We start from the raw sequence: 16,586 nt of genomic DNA, 5'->3' as shown, positions 1-16,586 counted from the left end.
ACCTAGTCAACACACCAGAAGACCGATGCCACCATACGTTGAGTCGGTTGCGATAGTAGACAGCCCCAAAATCAAAACACAAAGTATTACATTAAGAATATTCTACATGCACCCATGTTGCAGCTGTCCATGCTAGTCATGACCGAAGATATTACCATCCCAAGCGCAAAGACATGGTTTTCCCGAAGCCCCCAAACGCCTTTTATAGGTGTATCCGTCCATTATAATGCACCCATGGAAAAGACACACTGAAAATACACAGTCCCAAAACACCCAACAGATTTCCCTCACCGAGCTCATCAGTCCTCGGTGAGATCAATCTCCATCTGGCCGTGGGATAATCTCCGGGTTTTGTACCGAGTCTCGAAGGCAGGATCTGGGGCCCAATCGTCCACTTCCATCCTGTCAGCTTCGCGCTTGAGCCTCGCAGGCTTCGTGTCCGGTCCAAACTATTCTGTTGTCAGCTTTACGCCTGATCAGTGTCAAATTTGAGCGCATTCAAATTCGCACCTTTTGCTTCTCCAGAAGCTCTGCCAACTTCCGTCGAACCTCTGTTTCACTCATCTCCTTGATATCGCCGGAGACCGATGGCCGCGGAATAATGCCTTCTTTGATGAGACCCTCTGAAAAAACATCTGGTAAGCAACGGGCTAGCTGCAAACTCGGGCTCTTTGTTTTGCACTAACCTTTCGAACGATAACGGAACTCAAAAACCGCAAAGGGGCGTTTTTTCGGATCATGATAGTTGTCTGTTGGATACAACCCAGGATGATCAGCTCGAGGGCGAACGACGGAGCTAGAAACAGCTGTAAGTCATTTGGGTTCAGTTGTCATGGCAGAAATGTGACAAACCTCGTGACGCAGTCAACAGCCCTGCCCTTGAGGGCTTTTTCGGCCATGGTCACTGTCGTTTCATTCTCGGTGCCGGAACCACTGATTATTTGCGGCTTATAGCCTTCAGATACGTCCATGTGATACAAATGGACTTTAAGAACCCCGGTCTCTTTCGCTCGAGCGGTCTGCTTTTTGACTTGATCGGTCGTGAACTGGTCCGACTCGACTGCCATCATTATCACCTAGTGAGTATCTTCCCATAACGTCTGAAACCCCCTCCACGGAAAGTCAACCTACCAACATTGAGAGCTGAAAAACAAAAATATCGATTGATGTAGCTACCCCCACGAGTTCGTGACACCGTCGAACCCACTGTCCGCTCTACGAGGCTGAGACCGAGTTTCTCGACACGATCATTAAATGTTAAATGGGTCATGCCTGTCTCGCGGCCGTCATTGACGACAGTGAAGCCAACATGATCGGATACGTAGTGAAATCGTCGAGGCTGAATGCTGACTCGGTAATGATAAAAGGCCCCAGGTTTGGCTTCAATGTACTTGATGACGTACGGAAGGTCGGGGGTGGCGTGGTGATCAAACTCTTCACGTTGCATCTCAATCTGCATGGAATCCGCGTCGGGGTCGTCATATTCTTTCGTGGGTCTGTCTGCCACCTCCACTGTCACGGTGAGACCAGGAATGGATGGGAGAATAGCCATGGCGTCCAGATTCTCGGTGCTGCGTGGTTGATGAGATGGGATGTCGTCGCAACTTGATGCAAACAGGCAGCAGAAGAAATGCATTTTCCACTTAAGCTTTAGCGCGCCCCTGAACGGGTGGCTGTCGCGCAGTCACGTGCTTACGTGTCCGCCGCTTTGAGAACTGAGGCTGACAGGAGCAGCAGCACGGACCCTGATGATCCCCTTCAATCCCCTTCCTTCCATTGCTCTTGCCTTTTTGTCACTCGAGCATTTCGCCCAATGGCTTATCAAATTTGCAGCACCAATGCTGCCATTTCCCCATCTTATCTTTTACATAAACACTGACATCCCATTCTAACACCTTCAGAAGCCCATCATCCGCCAACATTACCAACAACAACCAATCATTAGCCCGCATGGCTCAGTGGTAGAGCGTGTCACTAGTAATGACAAGGTCGTCAGTTCAATTCTGGCTGTGGGCATCTAGACTTGCTTTTTGGAACTCCATTTTTGACGACTCCATCTTCATGCTGTGGTGGAGTCTGTGGTTCAGGAAGGTTACATCTTTGTGCGGCTCTAGCTACTGTCGGTTAGGGTTGAGCGAGTGGCCCTAAATAGAGGTAAAGACTACCTGCGCCGTGTTCTTACTTTCCCTACACCGTGCACGATGCAGGTAACCTCCGATTGGGCTCGGGGCCAAACTGGATGGCTCCGAGTGCACTCGGTAGGTCACCTCAGAATTCGCAACGGACTCCGGTGCCAGGTGTAACGGTCTCTGTTAGTCTCCGACAGCGGTACGTCCGTAGCACGACAGGTTCATTCGCCGCGCGGTGAGCTCGGTCCGGCCAACAACGGAGGGAATTGAGTCCAGGATGGTATAAGTAAGTCCCCCATCCACACCTTTCTTTTGCTCGAGTATCTTGATCAACACACAGTCACTCAATCATTTCACCAACGACATCAACGCTTCCATCAAGACCAAGATGTCCCCCAAAACCCTCCGCATCGGCGTCCTCCTCGAGCTAGTCCAGCTCTCCGACATCATGGGCATCGATCTCTTCGGCAACCTCTCGGCCAGCTACTTGAACCAGGTCCTTCCTCTCGACCCAAAGTTTGGAGTCTTTACCCCTCACGCAATGAACATTGAGTTCTTTTACATCGCCTCCTCCCTCGAACCGGCAACCACCACGCCCCCCAACGCCTCCCTGCCAAACTCCATCGGTGGGTTCAGATTCTTGCCCAATGTGACCTATGATGACTGTCCGAGGGACCTTGACATCATCCTCATTGGCGGCCCGCTGCCCACCCATAGACCTGAAGCAGCGGACAGGTTCATGAAGGAGGCCTGGGGCAAGACGAGGGTGTGGATGACGACTTGCATTGGGAGCTTGTGGCTGGCTTCCACTGGGTTGTTGGAGGGGAAGAAGGTGACGACCAACAAGGAGTTTTTGCCAGTGGCGCGAGCGGGATTTCCCGGCACCGAGTGGGTTTACCAAAGGTGGGTGGTGGATGAGAAGCCTTATGAGGGGGGGGATGGCAAGGGGGAGCTCTGGACAGCGGGAGGGGCGGGGGCTGGTAAGTTTCCAAACTCGGTGCTGAACTGATAACGGTGGCTAACCTTTGTGGATAGGTATCGACATGATTGCGAGGTATTGTCTGGACAACTTTGACAAGGAGTTTGTCAACATTATGGCGCTTGAGGGGTTGGAGTTTAATCCTGGAGGGCAGGCTGGCCAGTTTTACCCCGTCAAAGAAGGTGAGAGGAGGGTTATTGTGTGAGAGTTGGTCGTAAGAGTTATCTTTAGATTAAGGTTTTGCCATGTAAACAAGATTCTGTCTCTTTGTGCTGAGTAGAGGTGAAAGCAGCTGGCAGTACAAAAATAAAAGGGCAGCAAATGCAAGAGAGCATAGGCAGGTACATATACGTAGGCTAGCGAGTAATACCCTTATCTTTGTTGGCTGTGGTTTTCTTCTCTTGCAGAGCTTTGAACAATCATTGATAGGTTACGCTTGTCGAGTCCTGTTTGAATCATGCTCAGTACCTCTCCTTCAAGGCCAATGCGATGAATACGGGAAAATAATAATGTAAGAAAACCTGAATATCTGGACATAATAATACAAGGGCCCTACCTACTATTGATGAAGTTCCCATCTGTGCGCCATCTCTTTTGCAGTTCCAGTTTAATATCATATCATCCTCGCTACCAGGGGGCAATCAAAACATATTGAAAAGTGCCTGCCGGCTATTGCCCCTCCAATAGCTACAATCGCAGAGGCCAATTACGAAGCCACCAACCAACAGCTCCCAGTTGTGGTTACCGGGGCAATTCTTTCTTCTGTTGATTTATCCGGCCGGTCGGCCAGATACAAGACCCGGAGTGTGTCTGGTTTGAGAATGCCTCTTTTGATTACACAGAGCAATGCATCTTCATTCAGTGCTCTTTCCTTGGTCCCCACATAATAAGCTGTTTTGCTAATGGCAGTTGCTGCAGGGTTGCATTTCGTCTGCACTGACAGGCACCCATCGAGGGAACTTTCCTCCCATCTTCTCTTGCTCAATATTTGCGCCACAGCCAATGCACCAAATGCACCATTCCTCATTCTATCAAGTTACCCTGTCCCGTCGCTTTCAGGTGAGATCCTCGCAATGTCGATTGTGCAACGGACCCTCAGATCCCCCGTTGTTCCCTGGCCCTGAACAGTTGAAACGTCATTTCTTAGCCGCATGATCCAACCTGCACTTCTGCGCTGGCTCAAGTGTCATCCGAACTTTTTGTAATCTTGAGATCACATATGCTTCCACCGCCGCCGATCTCGTCCATCCGGCCCCTCCATATCTGGATATCCCTCATACCTTGGTTCGGGGCTTGCTGACAGCGCTGACAGGCACCAACAGTACCAAACTACTGCCCCATGCAACATGCCCAACCCACCATCTCGCTGCCGTCCGTCCCTGTCCGTGCGCATCTTCCCTATTGCCCAAGCATGAGAATTGCCGAAGTTATATCTTCAGGCGGAACCGAACTTCTGCTTCCTCTCCCCAAGAAGTTCTTGGCCCAACCGAGACAACGTCACATCGGTTCCCGTCTCTGCCATTTGACAGATACCTCTCGGTATGCCTGCTCTGCCCCGCTTCTGCTTGCTCGACCCCAGACTCTTCATTCCGCAGCTGCATATTCGGATACCCAACCCTCCATCTCGTCTTTTAATTACCCCAGATGCACAAGTTTCCCAGCCCGCTGCCGTGTTCATGTATCCGTGTCTGGTATATAGTCAGCTAAGATAGCAGCCAAATATACCCCAGCTCAGACCCTTTTTTGCTTCATTCTTTCTAAACCGACATTCGTTTTGTGTTCCCTCCCCGGCTACCCTACCCCACGAGCTAAGGTCAACCAAGAAGCTGTCAAACCACTCCGTCGGGACTTGAAGCTTTCCTAGTGTGTATGGTTGCAACACTATGTTGGAGCGTCCAGGGCGAATAGCAGGACAAAGTTGGATCGATTGCTACCATACATAGTCGTCAATCACCATGATTGACACCGCCACCACATTACCACCCAACCCCTCACCAGATTCTCCACCTCCGCCATCATCATCATCATCATCACCACCACCGCCACCGCCGCCGCCGCCAGGGGCCCCAGTAGTCGACTTTGCAGGTCTAGCCCATGACTCTCTTGTGGTCAATATCATTGCCTCGGCTTCGATATGTTGGTTCATCGCAGCCCTTTTTGTGGCCCTCCGATTTTACACTAGAGGGGTCCTGATCAAAGTGATTGGGGGCTCAGATTGGAGTATACTTGTTGCCTTGGTATTTTCACGTCTAGCTTTGTGCGAATTTTGCTACACTTTCTAACACAAGGCCATGATCAGATATTCGCTGGCGCAACATGCGGAGGGGTGATTGAACAAGCAACACACGGCGCAGGTCAGCACGTCTGGGATCTTGACCCCAACGACACCCCCTCTGCGATTGCCTGGGGCCGGGCGGCCTGGTACGGCATCTTGTTCTACCTTATCACGCTTTGCTTCTCCAAAATCAGCATCCTGCTGCTGTATATCCATTTGTTCACCTTCAAGTGGGCGAGGTTGGCGGGGCAGATCCTGCTCGGGATTGTGATCATCACGCACCTGTTCATGGCGCTGGCGACGTTTACGGCGTGTATACCGCTGAATAGCTATTGGGATTTTACCGTGGAGAAAAAGTACTGCCATGCGCAGAGTGTTTGGTGGAGCAATACGGGGATGCATATGGGTTTGTTGTTGCCTTGGGTTTATTTCTCGGGGAGAGACAGCTAACAAGGGGAAATAGTGACTGACTTTTTGATCTTTTTGTTGCCCATGCCGGTTGTCTGGTCCATCCGCCTCCCTCGCCGCCAGAAGCTGGCATTGTCGGGGGTGTTTGGTTTTGGGTTCTTGGTCTGTTTTATTTCTATCCTTCGATTGATGCAGCTTATTCGGGTTCAGACCGACCTTGATTTCACCTACGCCGCCGCCGAGCTCAGCTATCTTACCGCGGTTGAGGTTAACGGTGCTATTGTTTGCGCATGTGTCATGACGTTGAAACCTTTTATCGCCAAGTTCTTCCCTGGGCTTCTCAGCTCGAGGGCATCGGGATCGTCGAATGGGCAGAGTGGTGCGGGGGATAACAACCAGTATTATAATTACGCGGAGGGGCGGATCAACGGACGAGGGCCTCCTACGATTGGGAGCAGGCCGTCAAAGGGAGTGCGGAATGACTTGGGGTCGTTGGCCAGTCCGACGGATTTGCAGTATGGATTCCAGGGATTGGGGTCGTCGGGGGAGGAGTCGGAGAACTTTCAGGAAAAGGGAGGGAGTAGGAGGAACAGCAAACATTGGCTTGGGGTGGTGGATGGGGGAGCGATGGGGGTGAGGGGGAATCATGATCGGTATGTGGAGATTAGGGATGGGACGGATTCTGGGTGGGCAGTGGATGTTGAGAGGGGGAAAAGCTTGAGTTCTAGTCCTGTCAGCCCGAGGTCTCCGGTTAGCAGGAGTCGGCCGGGGGAGGATGCTCGGATGGATTATATGCTCAGGACGGGGAGGTTAAGTCCTGGGGCTGCGGTGCCGGACGACAAGATTAGGGTTGATACGAGGGTTACTATCACAAAGGAGTAGTAGTGACTTTGGTGACAAATGTTTTCTATTCTTGTTCATGCTCTTCGGGTTCTCGGTGGAAGTTGAATGCCGTTCGGTGTGTCATTGTGGCGGTGGGTTGTTTGGTTTTCAAAAGACCACTAGAACCTATCAGTTACAAGTTGACGGGTAGGATCGTGACTTACATGTCCGCCACACTTGAATTGGTCCGGGGAGCCTTCCTAGGGCTGACACTAGACGTTTCCAAGCTAGAGATTCCTGTGAGTGACAGGTTCGGACTTGTGCCATCCTTGTCTTGCATTTTCCCCGACGGTGAGATGTCTAAACATGAAGCTGACAGAGGCACGCTAGAACTGAGAGGAGGTCAACCCCCGCGTTTTGGTCACACAGTTATGTCAGACTATCGCATAGGTATGGGGGACTACCACATTCACCATTTTGAGGGACAGTCTATGAGACAACAGAGCAACACTCGGAGAGACGCCGTCAAGTTGGTCGAGTGATCCGTTAGCAGCAGTATTGGACTGACTCCAGTTGTGCTGGGAGCTGCCTCATATTCAAGTTTCGAGAGCAGCCGGTCTTGCCAAAGGTTAGCCCAGTTACCAACCAAAACAGGACTCCTACATGTAGCATAGTGCCAGGGGCAAAGTGCGAATGAGCATGTCGTACCAAAGTTGGGCGTGATCTGGATTGCATTGCGTGCAAAACAATGGACTCGTGAGGCAGGCCACCAGGATAGCCTCATGCAACACCCTTACAAAGGAACAGGCTACATGGCACTATTGAAGCTCCCCAAGCGTCAACATGGCATCCCCTGAGAATCCATGACAAACAACCTCTTCAGGAGAGAAAAGCGTGGAAGAGATCCGTCTATAAGAAGGCCATGTTCCCCCACCACACCTCTGTTTTCTTTTACCATCCTCACCACCAACAGACACAACCAACTTGCTCACTTCCAACTCTCAAAATGAAGCTCACCACCCTCCTCACCACCGCCCCCTTGGCCCTCCTCACCACCCTCACCACCGCGGCTCCTGCTCCTGCTCCCGCCCCGGCCGCCATCGAAGCCCGCCACTCCACCTCTGCCCGCTTCTCCAAGTTCACAGCAACCTGCACCTCCACCTCCTGCTCGTCAGTCCTCAACCCCCCTTTCTCACCCCCTCCACACCGACTAACAAACTCCCCAGCTACGCCGCCACCCTGACCCTCCTCCCCGAAAACATCACCGTCAACTTCTCGCACACCACCTCGGGCAGCACCATCCCCGCCAACTCTGGCCACTGGACCTCGAGCAGCGACCCTCTCGTGTTCCTCCGGTGGAACAAGACCCCGTTCAACGAGTACCGGATCGTGGTGTCGGATGTTCACGTCATCGGGACTTCGGTGATCTTGGACTTTTTCAGCCCCGCGGCCGACTGGGTTGCTCAGCCCAACCCTACTTCTTATGTTGGCAGTCAGACTTTTGAGGCTGTGTAGATAAATGTTTTAGCCAATGGGCTTTTATCTGTGGTGGGGGTTGGTAGTCGATAGGAGCAACAAGATGTAGTTTCTTTTGAGAAATGGTACCAAGTAAAAGGGGTATCTCAAATTCTTGAAGCTGCAAAACAACCTAATGATACCCATCCATGCAGTTGCTGATAATGCTAAACGCGCCTGTAGGACAAAACTCTACTGCGCAACACTCTCCCTCATCCCTTTCGTCCGCAACGTCATCTTGACCTCCGCTTCCTCAAACCCAGCCACACCCCCGTTCCCGGTACTGCCGCCGATAATCTTCCCCCTCAGATCCTCGCCCCTCCTCTGCCCAATACCACCAACGACACTGCTAGCATCGCTGCCCCTCCTACTCCCTCCAAAGCTACTCGCCTCATCATCTGCTGTCATCCCCGCCACCGTCAAGTTTCTATACCGTCCCGCCCACAACCCCCTCACCCCGCCTCTCTTCCGGTCTGGTATCTCGTCCGTCCCCGCGCTGCAGACATACAGCAGATACTTCAGGTTCGGTAGCGTGTGCCTGATGTCCACAACCTTCAACCCCTGGCTGACACACAACGTCTCGATATCCTTGTTGAGTAGAAACCACCCATAGTCGAAACGGTATTGCGCGCTTGACCCTCCCCTAGGAACATAGAGCGGGAAATCTCGTTGTGTGTCTGGTAGTTGCGAAATCTCATCCCGAATGGTTGACCGAGACCCGTATGGCCGGATGGGATAGGGCAGTGGAACACCCAGGTAACACTGCAGGTTGTCTGTCAGCTGGGCTACATACCCCAGCGCAGCGCTGAGGGTATCGCTTCCAGTTCCTTTGAGGAGTGCGTCGTCGTAAATCGTGTTGGGGAGCGGCAAATCGCAAATGGTAAATGTTAAGGGAGGTGTCCCAGGAGTGGAGATAGAGTTAATGCGCCATATCCTGTCAAGGTCTTCGCAAATGCGCCGGCGCTGGCCGTGAATTTGCTCTTTTGTTCTGGCAAGGAGTGTCTTGGAGTGGGCAAGCTTCTCGGTGGCGTTGTTAACGTCGGTCTCGGCCCTTTCTTGGAGGGCCCTGCCTTCAGCAATGGCGGACCGCCGGGCTTCGACTGAGGCGCGAAGCTCTTGGTTGCGCGTTTTGGAGGCTTCAACGGTGCGTTTCTGCACCGCTAGATATTTCTCGGCGAGGGCGAGAGAGTCTTGGGCTGCGGGGACTTGGTTGGGGGTCTCTTTGGCCAGGAGGTCGTTAATCTGCCGAGTGAGTGACTCGCGGGTGGCTAGAGCGTCTTGGATCGAATTGTCAAGTGTTGCTAGGCGCATGAGGGCATTGTAAGACGACGTGGGTGTCGAGGGCATCTTCTTTGGTGGGGGGTATTTGTTAGAGAGTTCGAGCGAGTAGATGCCGTCAACCATGTGGAAGACCAGGCTGTTCGGTGGGAAGTGCACATTCTGCATGGTGCCCAGCCAGTTGAGCGCCCTCAGGTCGACATCGTCCTCCAGCAGCAAGCTCCATGTGTCGTGTCTGTTGGTCCATATCTTGATGGTGACTCTGGGGGTCTGGGTAATGGTCGAGTCCAGCTCAGACAGTTCGAATAAGCTAAAGTTAAAATTCTGGCCGGTGCATTAACAGTCTACCCCTCCATTGGATCGTCAATACTTGGAGGTAAAACAAACATACTGTAGCCCTCTCGGCAACCTCGCTGATATAGACGGGCTCTTCCTCTCCTTCGACATGGAGGGAGAAGAATGCGTCGGCAAGCTTGCTGTCGAATGTATCCTCGATTCGTTTCTGCCTCGTCACTGGACTGGCACCAACAAGGTTGGTGCTCCTCCGCCGCCCTGGACCCGGTCGTAGCTGTTCCGAAGAGAGGGCATGGTGTATCTGGGGTGAGTTTCGCAGGGACTCGAGCTTGGCAGGGCTCTTGTTAAGAGCAGCATCGTCAATGGTTCGGCCGCGCGGTCGTGTAAAGGCGAGGTTTCTCAGCGAGATGCCTCGAAGATGACGGAGTTTGCGATTCTGGGGCAACAGCAGGGGGCGCGTGGACTCGGCGGACATGGTTTCATATCGAAAACAAGGAGCAGAAACTGGGTGAAACTAAAGAAAGGAAAATAAATTGCTTCTTAGCATGACACGCGCGTCTGTTTTTCTCGTCGCATTCTCCCCCATTGAGTCGATGGGATGGACGCTTGGGCTGGCCATTGGGAGCTCTCTGCATGTTGCTGGCGGTTGTCTCTTGGCACCCACTGGCGATGACGCACGTGTTAGAGATGGTCCGTGCAGCCCTACATGTCTGCCTTGGCAATGGTTCAATCACTTTGTTCTTTTGAATGAGATGGCATTGCATTGCAACAACTTAACCTGCGAGGTCTACATGAAACTTATACACGATATCCTGGGTCCCGAAAATATGGCGACCCTCCATGTTGATATGGCTCTGCCGGCATCCTCATCTCTCGCAGACTTTCCCTGAAAAATGGCTCCTTTTGCGTCGGCGGTGCCAAACGCTGTCCTCGACACCATCCAGGAATCTCGTCGCTTCTGGTCAAATCACTGGTCGAACCTGTCGCAGTCTTTTGCCCATACAGCCGATCGAGCTCCTGCTCTTCTGCAGCATTCTTTCGTTTCCTCCAGCACCAAAACAGCCCAATTACCAAAGCCAACAGCACCACGGAAGCTCCCACTACACCAAGTCCAACCTTGACGTTCGATGACAACCCTTCGCTATCTTCGCCAGAGCTTGCATCAGCTGCATCCGAAGCCAATCCTGGAGCTCCAAGCGTCCTTGTTGGCACCCTTCCTGTCCCAGTCGCCTGGGAATTATCATCGAGCACAAGCGTCTCTTCGGCAGATTCGTCCTCTGTGTCAATGACTTTGGTGCCAGATGCCGAGGCTAGGGGGTTTGATGTTGTTGGTCTTGTGGAGGACGCTGTTGACCCAGTGCCGGTAGATGATGTGGTGGTGGCTGGCCGATCGCTGCTCTGCCAGTTGATCTGAATCATGGGGGCAAACATGCTGAATGCTGTGATGGATGCTTCAGGGTCTGGGACGGTTTGAAAGCCAAAGTTTTGGCTTTTGCTGCCATCGCAGGTGACTGTTGGAATAGTCGACGATGTCACCACCAGGGTGCATGTTTGCCCGTTGATATTGGCACAACCATACCCACTATCCAGGTCAGTCATGCTGATACCAATATTCTCTTTGTGAATACTAACCTGGGGCAACAGCCAACAGCAGTTTCTCCGGCGAGAAGCCTGAATTGGACCGGCCATCCAGACCCCCCACCACTTCCACCTGTTGCCGCACAAGCAGTCGCATAACCCACTGGGCAATGCAGGCCCGGCGAGTAGAAGCCCCACCCGTTCAATGGCGCTTTCTTTGACTCTGCGCCCTCTGAGGTCGCTGGCCAACATGCTGTATCATCGACAGCTCGATTTCGAGAGCATGCTTGTCCCAGATATGCAATACTCTTGTCATCCCCTCCCCCGAACAAGTCCCCAAGGAACCCGCCCCTTCCTGCGCCAACTGCTACTGTGCATTCTGGCGGTGGTGTGAATGTTGTGGTCAGTGGGCCAAGATTGGTGGGAGCCTGCCCGATGAGGACTGTGGCCGACATGGTCGTTCTTTGCTGCGAGTGTTTCCGATGACTGTTTTGGCCAGAAAGAGCAGAGAGACCCAAAGTATGGGGGCATATCAGACTTTTCTCTCAGATGGGAATCTCGCAAGTTGGCATGCGACCAGCCCTGCGTGTGCCCAACACCAACCCCACGCAAGACTCCCTGGCTTCGGTCCCTGGGAATGACTTCATTTGTCTGGGCAAGAGAGGGCCATCACGTTTCATCTCCCTGGCGTAACCATTCCCAAGGGCAACACGGTGACACCTTAACGCGCTCCTCACTCGCTCGTCCTTTGCCGAGAGGCGATCGCCGGGCCGATCTCAGGGACCTGGTGCCGATCGCTGCCCAGCACAGCTCCGGCCCCGCATTTGAGGCCCCTGAAGATCTGTGCATATCCACGTTACACGCGCGACGCCCAAGTCTTTTCTATGGTCCGCGGTCGATGTGAATTTTCACCCAGCAGGATGAGGAGTTCTTGGTTGGCAGATTGGACAGGCATATCTGGAAACATGGCGAGCTAAAGACCGCTTTTGCTTGCCGGCGGTTCCGTGATCCGGTGCGCATGAAACATGGCTTCGGCACTTCGAGCTTGGTTCCACAGAGTTGGAAACGGTTACCAGAAGACTGGTGATACCCTGTATACCGGTGTTGAGAAGTCTTTCGAAGCCCCTCTGTCTGAGGTTACTACTATCCAGCAGACAAAAGCCAAGCACCATTCCAGGTTCCCGCTGTAGCTGCGCCGTTAATATCAGGACATCAACACAACTCTCTGCCGACCATTGCAAGTGGATGCGGGGTTCGGCCGGCTTCTCCCGATACAACCCCGGCAGTGAATTATTGCTGTTTTTCATATCGAAAATGCTCGGCTTCACGACCAGATCATGGTGACATGATGCCGACAAAAAACGACCGAGCCGCACAGACAACGTTGCCGGGGATTGGTCGAGCCCTCTGTCAAGTCGACGTCACGGCATATAGCCCCGCGCTCACACATGGACGGACGAGGAGTCCTGAAGCTTTGCAAGACATGATACTTGAAGGCCAAGGAACCTCGGCGAACAATCTTTTCTTTTCCCCTTTAGCAGCCAACTAGTTGTTGCATATACCTAATTGTATTCACTGTCATGCATGCCGCCATCAGAATGAAACCCGCCGTCTCGAGAACTGTGGCCCTAGGCATCAGGCCATATGCCTCCCGCGCCAAAGGGGCTCGCCAGGGTGCCAAATCGGCGGCCTCGTCTCTGAATCGGACCTCGGATCAGCAGGCTCAACACATGGAGTTCACCTCCAACAGATCCATCTTTGGGCCGTCGACACATACAACCGGTACTACCGCCAACCGCCATTTCCCTTCGTCTGCCGCCTCTCCCATTGACGAACGAGCACGCTCTTTCTACTCTACCGTGATCTATCACGGCCAGACTCCCAATAGCGACTATGAGTTTGACGAATCCCAAGTCTTTGGCAGCGAGGTCAAGGTCAACCCGACGCAAAGCGAGGCCAACGTGGCTGCGGACAGAGGTGACATCGATCCTCTTCCACAGGGAATGCATCACACCATTCTGATGGGGGCTGGAGAGGCAGGAGGACGGCCGACCGAGGCCGAGGAGGATGTGCATGCGGATTTGTACATGGATGACCCGTTGCGCGGAAGAAAATACTGAAGAGGCGACTGGCCATCATGTTTTCTGCTCAACGAACCTCATGTCTATAATTTTGGGTAGACCATGAAACTGAGCATGCAATGTTTGATGACAGGTATTGAGCTATTTGTGATGGTGAGCAGAGAGTCATATCTGTGACCACGCCGCCGATGAAAGGCGCAAACACCATCACGGCATGCCAGATTGTGACAACTTATGAGTCACCGTTTCCAGCAACAATCAACTTTGCGCATATGTCATGCTACATGAAGACCACCATCGTCCACTTTACCGAAGGTCGACTTTCCTCTTTGGGTTGCTCTATGACAGGACAACATGGATATCAAATTCCAAACTTGACCTCCTTACAATGTACAGTTCAAGAGGGATACCGAAATTGTCACCACCTGGCTCGCAGAGGCTGGGAAGATACTCAGGCACCTATTTCAAAGAGCATGACAGCTCGACTGTTACCAAGTTTATTCCGAAGACGAGAGATTTTGTCCCCCTGGCTAAGGCCATCGCTGATTCTCAAGACAGAGGCGCGGGCTGCGACGTTTCTCAATTTATTGCACCGATTGACGTTATCCGCTCGACTCTTCGCGATGCCATCAAAACTCGGACCATGTTTTTGACAATCTGGGCGAGGATTTCAAAATCCAAGGACAACGATGAACATGCCACGTTTATTTGGGATCTTTAGCAAGTTCGTGATGTTCTTGAGACTGTACAAGCACCGCCAGCGGCCGACCAAAACACGGAGGATGTCACTTCCAAGGTGGGAAGTCTCAGGCTATCGCGAAGCAATGCCACGTCTTCCAATCGGTAGGAGGGTCTAACAGTCTCTCAAACGTCTGATTCCGGTTTAGAAAAGACCGCGAGTCCCGTCAGTGTTTCTCCAGAACGTCAAGACGATGAGCAGGAGCCCGCAACGGAGGTTCAATACGAAGCCAAAGACAACCAATCTGATCTCGACACATTTCTCCTGTTCGCCTCGATTCACGCTACTGCCACGATCCTTCGCGACTATGTCGCCAGTCTTTGAACCTCGCATCTCAAAGGTGATGAGCATTTCACGTCGGTCGCGGTGGCATCAAACACAGCTATTCAACTCGCCAAGGATATTGAAGTGGAAGTGGGCGCCGATTTGTACCCTTCTGGAAATTTGTCGTGTCTTTCGCTCTTGGAAAAGCTCTATTCTATGCATTGCGACGAAGAGAAGGTTCCGTCGTGCAGAAGCCCGGCCACCCCATTGCCAATGCGGCAGTTGAAACGGGACTGATTGCTCGATGAAGGACTCTGTTATTGCCGACTGGACCATGTGGCTGGCTGGGGACATGTTGCAGAGAGGTCTTCTCGGCTCCTGAGAGCGACACTCTTGCTCGCTTAAGCCATGAATTCGATCGCAAGACTCAACTCCAGGTGCAAGATAGTTTGCCAGGTATGTCAAACAACGGGGAATGGAAAATGGACCGTGGCGCATTCTGTCGCTTCATGTTGGATGCTCGTGACTTCTTGAACGAGGCTCAATCAGCCGCCGTTCCCATGCACGTGGAGGAAGACCTATTACGAGGCATTGTAGCCGCAGGCGTCTTCTCCAGCGGTGGGGACGATCATGATATCGCTTTCCGTTTTGCTCACTGCTTTGCCTTTTCGGCATTCTTCGACATCCATAGACTCTTTTCGGCCACGCCTGATGTCTTCGAATTTCTGGATCAGGAAGTAAAGATCTTATCGATGGACTTCAACACGGCTTACGACGTACGTCAAGACTTCGAAGCCCTGTTTTACCAGCAAGAAGATAAACAGGCCAGAAGTTAAACAGGCCAGAAGTTAAACAGGCCGGAAGATTGGTAAATCTTGGTGAGTTTCTCCGCGGCTTTCATCGTTCCCATCCCTTGCACTGTGGTCTATTCATCGTCTGCGTGCGATATGATGATTTGCTCTTTTGCCAACACATAGAGAGAGAAGGGTCCTCGCTCTTGCTACCGGGTCAACTTTATCACGCACTCGGTACGATCGCACCCAGCAACCCCTGGGTAGACATGGAGTTTCTTTACGCCGTGCAAGGAGGCAAGACGAGGTGGTTTTTTCGTGACATCCCAAGGAATCCTGACGGCTACTGGAAGCAGGTCGATCTTACTCAGGTGGGTTCCGTGGTGGATTGGATGGCCAACGTGACGGGAAAACAGAAGATGAAGAAATCTTTCACCCATTCTATCAGTACAATCGCGCACCAAGCAAAGCAAGTGAAGCGACTGAAAAGGCGTGCAGCGCGACAGCTGAATCTCATCAGCAAGACGGTGCCTTGTTTCGATGTTGTGCAGCATGGGCTGGCACCCATTGACCCGGAAAGCGGCCTTTCTTTCAAGGACAATCATCTGACTTTGGATCACATCTTTGAACGCATCAAGAAGTCAGAAGCCGCCAAGTCCAAGAGGCACAAAGAAGCAGTTGATCAACTCTCACGAAAGCTTCGTCGGTCATCCCGCAGACCGTAGAATCTCTCAAAGCCCAATGGTTAGCTGGGTTGGCGGATGCGCGTGGCCCTGCTGGTACTTTTCAATCCTCCGACAACCAACAATGCCAATACAGGTTCTGGTTGTCACACGTCAACTGACCAATCGGCCACACCACGGTCCTTCTGTTATCTTCCTGTACGTCGAGGGCTAGTAGTGGGAAGTAAGGTAGGTAATTAAGTGCTTTGCGGCTATTAAAGAAACGGTATTGGCTAACTGGATATATGAAAGACTTTGGTAATAGCCTGAGGTTATAAGCTACGGGCTATTAGGTTATAGATAAGTATACATCGTGCGGACCTACTTATATCTTTAGATATTCTTTTTCTTACTAAAGACTTCAAGGCTATTAAAGATTATTAATTAACTTAAATTACTATTTTAAATCCTAATATTTTAGTCTTTATTGTATATATCATTTTTTAAATAATCGAAAATAATGTTGAAATAGGTGTTAATGAAGCCTGTAGAATATAGGCTTAAATAGCTATCGGCGCAGTATATTTGTTGTGACCTTCCAGTAGGAGGGTCTTGATGGGAGGCTCCCAGGGAGATGAGGCCCAAGGACACTTCCCAGAGCAATGTCCCGTCGAGAGGTGGCACAGTTAAACCAACGGGCAGGTTGAACAGTATGCTGGGCACGGGACGTGCCCAGCCAATTGTTAAAGGAACCAATAGGAAATGGAGCGC

The 16,586-nt window shown here is 52.0% G+C and overlaps 8 protein-coding genes and 1 non-coding gene across 9 annotated transcripts; 5 read left to right on the top strand and 4 right to left on the bottom strand.

The window, feature by feature from the left end:
• Window positions 1-69: 69 nt before the first annotated feature.
• On the bottom strand, window positions 70-2,052 carry QC762_100150 (uncharacterized protein). The gene is made up of 6 exons (XM_062884387.1): window positions 2,028-2,052; window positions 1,132-1,974; window positions 853-1,060; window positions 687-796; window positions 511-623; window positions 70-449 (listed from the first exon to the last, which is right to left on the bottom strand). Exons 2-6 carry the CDS (start codon window positions 1,634-1,636, stop codon window positions 300-302), a joined length of 1,086 nt encoding a protein of 361 aa, XP_062747284.1. The 5' UTR covers window positions 1,637-1,974; window positions 2,028-2,052; the 3' UTR covers window positions 70-299.
• Window positions 1,847-3,492, top strand: QC762_100160 (uncharacterized protein). Its single transcript, XM_062884388.1, has 2 exons — window positions 1,847-3,109; window positions 3,165-3,492. Exons 1-2 carry the CDS (start codon window positions 2,518-2,520, stop codon window positions 3,311-3,313), a joined length of 741 nt encoding a protein of 246 aa, XP_062747283.1. The 5' UTR covers window positions 1,847-2,517; the 3' UTR covers window positions 3,314-3,492.
• Window positions 1,945-2,016, bottom strand: QC762_0026660. The gene has a single exon. It is a non-coding gene; the product is annotated as a tRNA-Thr (tRNA).
• Window positions 3,493-4,274: 782 nt separating the features above from the next.
• On the top strand, window positions 4,275-6,673 carry QC762_100170 (uncharacterized protein; the record flags this gene model as incomplete). The annotated part of the gene is made up of 5 exons (XM_062884389.1): window positions 4,275-4,359; window positions 4,421-4,647; window positions 4,844-5,345; window positions 5,408-5,789; window positions 5,847-6,673. Exons 3-5 carry the CDS (start codon window positions 5,064-5,066, stop codon window positions 6,671-6,673), a joined length of 1,491 nt encoding a protein of 496 aa, XP_062747282.1. The 5' UTR covers window positions 4,275-4,359; window positions 4,421-4,647; window positions 4,844-5,063.
• An 862-nt stretch (window positions 6,674-7,535) lies between these two features.
• QC762_100175 (uncharacterized protein) lies at window positions 7,536-8,128 on the top strand (the record flags this gene model as incomplete). The annotated part of the gene is made up of 2 exons (XM_062884390.1): window positions 7,536-7,783; window positions 7,840-8,128. 2 exons carry the CDS (start codon window positions 7,536-7,538, stop codon window positions 8,126-8,128), a joined length of 537 nt encoding a protein of 178 aa, XP_062747281.1.
• A 56-nt stretch (window positions 8,129-8,184) lies between these two features.
• Window positions 8,185-10,312, bottom strand: QC762_100180 (uncharacterized protein). The gene is made up of 2 exons (XM_062884391.1): window positions 9,798-10,312; window positions 8,185-9,730 (listed from the first exon to the last, which is right to left on the bottom strand). Exons 1-2 carry the CDS (start codon window positions 10,173-10,175, stop codon window positions 8,321-8,323), a joined length of 1,788 nt encoding a protein of 595 aa, XP_062747280.1. The 5' UTR covers window positions 10,176-10,312; the 3' UTR covers window positions 8,185-8,320.
• Window positions 10,313-10,416: 104 nt separating this feature from the next.
• Window positions 10,417-12,005, bottom strand: QC762_100190 (uncharacterized protein). The gene is made up of 2 exons (XM_062884392.1): window positions 11,333-12,005; window positions 10,417-11,282 (listed from the first exon to the last, which is right to left on the bottom strand). Exons 1-2 carry the CDS (start codon window positions 11,731-11,733, stop codon window positions 10,499-10,501), a joined length of 1,185 nt encoding a protein of 394 aa, XP_062747279.1. The 5' UTR covers window positions 11,734-12,005; the 3' UTR covers window positions 10,417-10,498.
• Window positions 12,006-12,858: 853 nt separating this feature from the next.
• On the top strand, window positions 12,859-13,398 carry QC762_100200 (uncharacterized protein; the record flags this gene model as incomplete). The annotated part of the gene is made up of 1 exon (XM_062884393.1): window positions 12,859-13,398. The coding sequence occupies one exon, from the start codon at window positions 12,859-12,861 to the stop codon at window positions 13,396-13,398; it is 540 nt and encodes a 179-aa protein (XP_062747278.1).
• Window positions 13,399-14,844: 1,446 nt separating this feature from the next.
• Window positions 14,845-15,198, top strand: QC762_100205 (uncharacterized protein; the record flags this gene model as incomplete). Its single annotated transcript, XM_062884394.1, has 1 exon — window positions 14,845-15,198. The coding sequence occupies one exon, from the start codon at window positions 14,845-14,847 to the stop codon at window positions 15,196-15,198; it is 354 nt and encodes a 117-aa protein (XP_062747277.1).
• Between the last annotated feature and the right edge of the window lie 1,388 nt (window positions 15,199-16,586).

This window comes from Podospora pseudocomata, assembly GCF_035222375.1.
Source record: "Podospora pseudocomata strain CBS 415.72m chromosome 1 map unlocalized CBS415.72m_1.2, whole genome shotgun sequence".
NCBI classification, from domain to species: domain Eukaryota; kingdom Fungi; phylum Ascomycota; class Sordariomycetes; order Sordariales; family Podosporaceae; genus Podospora; species Podospora pseudocomata.
This window is presented reverse-complemented; position numbering and strand designations above follow the sequence as displayed.